Raw genomic sequence first — 7,059 nt, 5'->3', positions numbered from 1 at the left:
CCATGGGGGAGCCCTCTCGGGGCCCCTCTCCCAACTCACTGAGCAGCTCGCTCGCATCCTGCCCCGTTCCTGTGGGCAGAAGGGCAGAGCCCCCTGTGCCAGGCCGCAGGCGCAGCCACCAGCCAAGTAACCACGCTGCTCCTGCCTCCGTTTTACAGGATTTATTAAAACACAGAGAACATAAACCGAAACACACAGAGTACAAAGTAAATGTGAGTGTGTTGGTTACAGGTGCCATAAACCTCCTACGAAAGGTCATCACGCTGCAGTCAGTATCACAAAATAACAGCCCGCCAGGCACGAAGGCAGAAAGGCTTCCACCTCCCTGCTCCGGCCCGGAGCGGTTCCTGCCCGCGCCCTCCTGCGCCCTGCTCAGACCTCACTCAGCTCCGGGCAGCCCATGGCCATGGAGAACAGGGAAGGGGGCAACCGAGGGCTCGAGGGCTCTCTGGCCCCTTCAGGGGGGTCCCAGGGGAGCACAACCCAGCCTGGGCGCACCCCATGCCGAACACCGCAGCAACTGCGGATGCTCCCCAAGCTGCTCCCCCCTGCAGCCTCCTTCTCCGGGACCCCCACCACAGCCACAGCACAGCCAGGGCAGGCTGCGAGCAGAGGGGCACCGGGGCAAGGCTCAGCCACCTCCCTGGGGGGCCAGGGCACGTGAAAGGCCACGCACAGGCTCCTCTCCTCCTCCTCCTCCTCTTTACTCCCTCCCTCTGGCAGCAGGGCAGCGGCGGGCATGCACTTGCTCAAACACAAAGAAGACATAAAAATAGAACTCACAGGGAAGCTACCGAACAGGATTAAGCTTGGCGCCTAACGGTCAGCATGGAGGAACTGGACTAGAAACAGAGCTTCCAACAGGTCTCCCTTTAAATCTGATACGCGTCGATAAAAACAGACATAAATACCGTTACTCTATACCCCTTCTTAACTCATCCCACGTTTTCCAGACAAACTCTTCAAGTCTTCAATAAGAAAGTGCAAAAAATGTACAAGGAAATGAAATCCCCTTCAGAGCAGTTCTTGCGGTGGTGGGGTCACATCGGGCGAAGCACACTCAAAGGCGAGGGGGCACGGGCCTGCGGCAGGGCTCGCGTCCCACGGGCAGCGCCGCCGCGCGTCCCCTGCCCCGCCGTGGCGGTGCCGTCCCTCGGCTCCTGCTCGTGGGCTGCAGGGTGGCCCGGGGGGCTGCTGGGGGGACAGAGAGGGGGGCTCACGGTCTGCTGGGCACAGGGGGAAGAGCCACGGCAGCGCCGAGCCCTCTCCCACCACGTACGGACCCGCACGCACGCTACCGCCAGTCCCGACGCGTGGAAGGAGGCAGTTTAAGCACAGCCTTACCTCAGGTGGAAATGGGAACTGCAGAAGAAAATCTCAGAAACGGCTAAATATCTATTGGTAAGAGAGAAAACAGCTCGCTTGCCCACAGTCCTTTGGGTTTGCTCGTGGCCCCCCAATTTCCCCTGTCAGTGTCCTCTAGAAATCCCAACCTACCGGTCACATACGGTCCCAGAGGCATCTGACTGTAGTTAACAATCCCACCAGGCCCAGGACCTCGGAAATTCGGCCCAAAGTTGTTGTTGTAGATCTGGGAGGAACCAAAGGAGCCCTGAGGAAATAAACAAGGTGAAACAGGCACTGTTGTGGAGCCCGGAGCACAGCCCCAGCCTGCCCTCCACGCTGCCAAGGTCCAGCAGGACCGGGGCGCTCACAGGGCAAGGCCGGGGAGCAGAGCTGTGGACAGACAGCACGGACACGAGGTGGAGCAGTCGCAGGCCTCCCGGGCAAGCTCTGTGCCCTGGCCCACAGCTCACTGACCTGCTGGACCGGGGGCTCTCCCCCGCGGGTGGTGAGGCGGCTCAGGATGCTGCGCTCCGACATCTGCAGCCGCGCGGCCACGGGCGGGATGCGGGACAGCATGGAGGGCAGGCGCGTCACGTCGGCCTTCATGTCGCTCAGCAGCTCCTCGAGCTGGTTCAGCACTGCAAGGCGCACCCACGGGCGCTGAGCCACGCACCCCAGCCCCCCCACTGCCCCAGGGTGCAGCAAGGCAGCTCCGGGCCTGGAGCCGCTCACAAGGAGCCCTGCGGGCAGCTGGCTCGCTCCCCAGCGCGCTGCGTACCCTTGTGCAGGACAGCATTTGCAGGCTTGTTCCCAGCGAGGGACTCTTTGGAGAGATGCTGGTGGCTCTCAGCAAGGCACTCCACTTCAGCCAGACGGGCGTTCAATGCCATGGCCGGGTGACTGGGGTCTTGAGTCATGTTGAGGTACGCAGCCCGCCGAAGCTGCTCCTCTATCACCAAGGCCTGCTCCAGCAACTGGGGGGTACAGGAGAGCAAGGATTCGGGACAGATTCAGGACTGCACCAGTGCAAACCAGTGTCACTCTGGAAGCTACAGCTGCCCACATGCCTGCCATCCTCCCCTCCCTCCCCCCCAACCCCAACAAGCTCCTGGGGAATCCCAAAGCAGGCCCACTCACACACCAAGCATCCCAGAAAGGGATTTGGGCAGCATTTCCATAGCACTGCAATTGTCAGGAGCAGGAACAGTGCCCAGTCCACTCCCAGGCACAAACCCGGACTGGCCAGCCTGGTCTCACCACCCTCCAGAGCCACTGAGTGCTCCCCCTCTTCCAGCCCTGCCCCTCGAGCAGTGCCTGTGTGCTCCTCTGTCTGCCACGAGTGTCTTACAAAACACCCAGCCGCCTCCTGCTCTGCTGCCAAGTGCTTTCTGGCTCCATCCTCGCTGCAGGGGCTCTGCTGTGCCACTGCTAAGGACTCGCCAGCCCTGGACCTGTGACTTGCCTTGAACCGCCGGGCAAGGAACTTGTTCTTCATCTCGAGGTAGTTCCCCTTGTGTATCTCCGACTTGAAGGGCTCGTTCAGAATCACGTAGTGCGGGTCGTTCTGGATGTCCTGCCAGCGGGCATAGCCGTGACTGGGCGCAGAGGAAGCGTCAAGGGAAGAACTGGCCAGGAGGCAGCACTTCTCGGTGACACCTCTCCAATCCCCTTCCCTGCTCCATCCCCTCCCCATCGCCCCAGCTGCCCTGCTCCCCCTGCTCCACAGAGGTCTCCTCCCCCCGCAGCCTCCCCAGCACCCAGCGCGGGGAGGCAACTGCCCACAAAGCTAAAGGGTACGTGACAATTCCTGCCAACAGCCAGTAGTCGTGTCTTCGGTGCCAGATGTCATAGATCTTGCCGGAGGAGATGGCAGCTCTTTCCTCATTCTGCCACAGCGTGTGCAACTCTGCAGAAACAGGAGAGAGACAGCCTGGTCAGCCAGCAGAGCTGCTGGGGACACTGCAGGAGCACAGCAGGCAGCGTGAGCGAGGAGATTTCCCAGGCAGCCACGGGAACAGTGCAGAGCTGAGATATTTGAGACATTCTGCCATGAGGCTGCAGAACGTTCAAGCTCACAGGCTCTTTTAAAATGCCTCGTCTCTTGCTGTTACCTGTAAAGCCACCGTCAGCGATGTTGAACATGAATCTGAAGTTCACATTTCTGTCATCCTTCTTTCCATCCTCCTCTTCTTCTTTGTCACCATTTTGCTGAGTCTCGCTTTGCTCCTTCTCTTCCACCTTGGTATCCTCTGCTTGGCAAACACACAAAATTATGCCTGTATAATTTACTCAGCCAAAGGCTGGTCCGTGTCATCGCTGCCCTATTAACTGCAGGAGGAACTCCCCACTAAAGCTGGGAGAACAACCAGCCCACTTTCTGCTCCACGGCTGCCGACCGTCTGCTCCTTGCAGCAGCTCCTATTGTTTTCACAAGCACAGGCAGTGCCCACAGTAACAGGGTCTGGGGCTCGCTGGCTTCTGAGCATCAGCACAGTGCACTAACTGCTGCAGGTGCTGCCAGCTGCCCGTGCCAACACCCTGCAGACACCTGCCCTTGCCTCTGTGCCAGACACCTGCCTTGCTCTCGAGACCTGCCCCCCAGGGCACTTCGCACCACTTCTTTCGCAAAAGCCTCCTTTCTCCTCACCTGGTTTGATTTCCTTGTCCTCCCCTTTACCAGGACTACTGTTCAGCTCTGGCTTTTCCAAAGGCTTCTCTTTTTCTTGAATTCCCTCATCTGTAGAAGGGAACGGGACTGTGAGAAAAACTTGACATGAAAATGCTCTTCAGGGAACAACATCTGGATAGACTTTACCCTTTTGGGGTAAAGGAATTATATTGTATGTACATTCAAGGTGTTAACAAAAAATCAAATAATATTCTTCTGAATTTTATCAAGAAAATACACTTAACTTTCCCTGTTACTTGAGATACCTAACAGAACACCTTATTATAAAAGAAAACACCCCCAAAAATGAGCATTTCACAGAATTTTTGGGTTGTTTTGATTTGCACATCATACTAAACGAGTGCTTTAGTATTACAGTGTAGATTACATTTGTGATAATGTTCTGTCGTTATCTAAACAACAAACTGGAAGTTCAACAGGAAGACTTTTTTTCAGGAATTTCTGTGGGACACTGTGACATCCAGGTTTTCCACTGTGGTTTGGAGAAGAGAAAGACCTAAGCAAGACGCAAGTGCCAGAGCTTTGCACCAGAGGGAAAACCTGTCAGGAGCAATAGCATACCTGAGGCTGTCACGGTCATGCTCCAGTGTCTGTGTGACTTTAGCTGAAGAATTTCTCCAGCACACATCAATGTCACTGGTAAGTGTCCCAGCCCTCACAAATGTACCAAAGGCTGCTCAGAATGGAGTCTGCACTTGGGGATTACATTCTTCTGTGCCACAGAGAGACTCACCTTTCACTAAAGGCTCAGGAGAAGGCTCAGCCTTTTCACCCTCCTCTTGTTTCTCTTCCTTCAGTTTCTCTTTGCTTTCACAGCTTTCTTGGTGCTCTTCACTTTCCACCTTCTCAGCACTTGCAGGCACCTTAACGTAAAGCATCCACACTTAGCCCAGCAGTCAGAGGGATGCAGTTTGATTCCTAAGCAATGCTGCAGCATTTCCCAAGAAACCCATTACCCCAACTCTGCAGAGTCTGCTGGGCAGTGGCGTGGGCTTAGGTTCGTGACCAATTCTCTCCCCACACTTCTTCCACAAGGTTTTGTGTTTGTGTGGGAGTGAGGTCTAGTCAGTCTGGACGGGAAGACTGCAGAAACTCATGGGAGCATGCAGCTGGGATATTCGAGGGCTGCTAATGCTGGCCTGGTGTCACAGATCTCAGCTCCTGCATGACTCGCAGAGCAGTGACAGCATGAAATGTCTGTAACTTTGTACTCCAACAAGAGGAAAGGTTGGAGCCCAGGAAAGGAGAGAACACGTGCAGCGCTCAGCCTAGCATTGCCCATTTCTTGGGAGAGCTCCAAGTTCCCAGGCAGGCATTGAAAAGGCCTCCCGGAGGAGATGCTGAAAAAAGCCACCCTACCTGGCTGTCAGACACCTTCTTGGGTTTCTGCTCCACTTGTTCCTTTTCCTCTTGGAATCCAAGTTGTGTTTCTATTTTTTCTGTAACAGCAGCAAAGCAAGGAAGCTGTTGACAGGGACTCCTGGACTTTGCCAACCGCACAGTACCAGGCAGACACCTGCAAAACCTTCCGATGCCTTGTTCCACCTCCCTTCCTCAGCCAGACCAAAATCACTTGGAAGCCCACAGGCACATTTACCTGCAAGGGTAAGAGGTCCTGTGTGCATATGCGCTGGGCTGGCCGGGACAGGGGTGTTGGGGTCTGAAGAAACAATCTCACTGCACTTCTTGCTCTCTGGACCTTCAAGAATCAGATCTGGGGTGCTGTACTTCCCGTTGACGTGCTCAAACTCCTGGACCTGGGGCAGACGCATGCCAGCAAGTCAAACACAGACAGGCAGCAGCACAGTGACAGCCAGTCTCGGGGCACTTCTGTGCCTGCAGGTAGTGGCACACTTTGCTGAGCAGCAGAGCAGTGCCTCTGTCCACACCAGCGTGGGCTGTCCGTGCCCTGCTGCTCTCCAGGCTCCCAGGTCTCAGCAGCACCTCCACCAGCTGCCCTGCACCAGTCCCTCCCGTGGCTGCTGGGAGTGCTCATGCAGTGAGTTTACAGCCCTAGCCTCTGGGGCCTCTCTGCTCTCTCCCTTTTCCACAGAGCCTCCCCTGTATGTCCCATTCCCTAGGTTGCAATTTCCCACTCTTCCTACCCAGCAAAGTAATAGTCAGTGCTCAAAACACAGCCAAAAACAGTTGCTGTCACCTTCAGCATTTGCCTTTCCTCATTGCCACACTTCTCTGATCACCTAAAGGACTCCCTGGAACAACTCAGTGTCTCCCTTGCTGCTACATGGATTATGATGTGGGGAACCACACTGATGAAAAAGGAGTCTCAGCAATGGACTTGGCAAGCAACCCATCACTTGCAATCTGTGGATGTCCAGTTCTGCAAGACAGCTGAGCATCCATCTCCTCCTCTATACGTGACTAACTGCTGCTATCTATGGGGTCAGCACATGCCTGGGATTAGCCACACAATAGAGAAACTCGCTGAGTTCAGTCCCAAATCAAGGCTGGATGTCTCTCTAAAAGACATGCTTTGGTTAAACAAGATGCTGGGCACAATGCAAGGTGCTGCAAGTGAAAATCTCTGGCCTGTACAGCACAGGAGGTCTGAGAGACGACCATAATAGTCCCATCTGAAATTAAAAAAAAACTACAAAACTAAGAATTTTTGCAAGTTCAAAATGTGATTTTCTCATGATTTTTTTGCCAAGCGTGCACTTTACCTCCAACTGACCTAGATCACTAAAATACCACAGAAAGAGCTGTGGTATTCCCACCCAGTCTGGAGCAAACTAAAGCCTAGAAGAGCCTCTCTTCCTGACTTTTCGAGCCCAGTGCTACAGACCCTGTATGTTCAGGCTGCTTTACACGCAGATTCACCAAGTAGCAGGATCACCACACCCACCCTGCCAGGGACGTTTGACCCCATTGCGCTGAGACTCACAGCTCTGGGGAGGCTGAACAAATCTCCAGTGTGATTTCTTTTTTTGTCACCCTGACTATGAAATACCTCTCAGCCCACATGCCTTCAGGAGAAAGAAGTGGCAGGATTGGAAAGGCCG

General features: G+C 55.0%; 1 protein-coding gene across 3 annotated transcripts in view; it reads right to left on the bottom strand.

Moving 5' to 3' along the window:
- Nucleotides 1–255: 255 nt before the first annotated feature.
- CHD5 (chromodomain helicase DNA binding protein 5) overlaps nucleotides 256–7,059 on the bottom strand; it is a 33,318-nt gene continuing 26,514 nt past the window's right edge. For all 3 annotated transcript variants that reach the window (XM_084300188.1, XM_084300189.1, XM_084300190.1), the window contains 12 exons: nucleotides 5,634–5,793; nucleotides 5,396–5,475; nucleotides 4,770–4,899; nucleotides 3,995–4,084; nucleotides 3,459–3,596; nucleotides 3,145–3,253; nucleotides 2,810–2,942; nucleotides 2,126–2,321; nucleotides 1,822–1,985; nucleotides 1,498–1,612; nucleotides 1,345–1,395; nucleotides 256–1,194 (listed from right to left, as the gene is read on the bottom strand). In XM_084300188.1, the coding sequence (XP_084156314.1) occupies nucleotides 1,388–1,395; nucleotides 1,498–1,612; nucleotides 1,822–1,985; nucleotides 2,126–2,321; nucleotides 2,810–2,942; nucleotides 3,145–3,253; nucleotides 3,459–3,596; nucleotides 3,995–4,084; nucleotides 4,770–4,899; nucleotides 5,396–5,475; nucleotides 5,634–5,793 (1,323 nt within the window). In that variant the 3' untranslated portion in view covers nucleotides 256–1,194; nucleotides 1,345–1,387. The remainder of the gene's footprint in view (nucleotides 1,195–1,344; nucleotides 1,396–1,497; nucleotides 1,613–1,821; nucleotides 1,986–2,125; nucleotides 2,322–2,809; nucleotides 2,943–3,144; nucleotides 3,254–3,458; nucleotides 3,597–3,994; nucleotides 4,085–4,769; nucleotides 4,900–5,395; nucleotides 5,476–5,633; nucleotides 5,794–7,059) is intronic.

This window comes from Netta rufina (genome assembly GCF_964035555.1).
Source record: "Netta rufina genome assembly, chromosome: 22".
Taxonomy (NCBI): Eukaryota; Metazoa; Chordata; class Aves; order Anseriformes; family Anatidae; genus Netta; species Netta rufina.
Note: the sequence above shows the minus strand (reverse complement) of the source record. Positions and strands in the feature narration are given on the sequence as shown.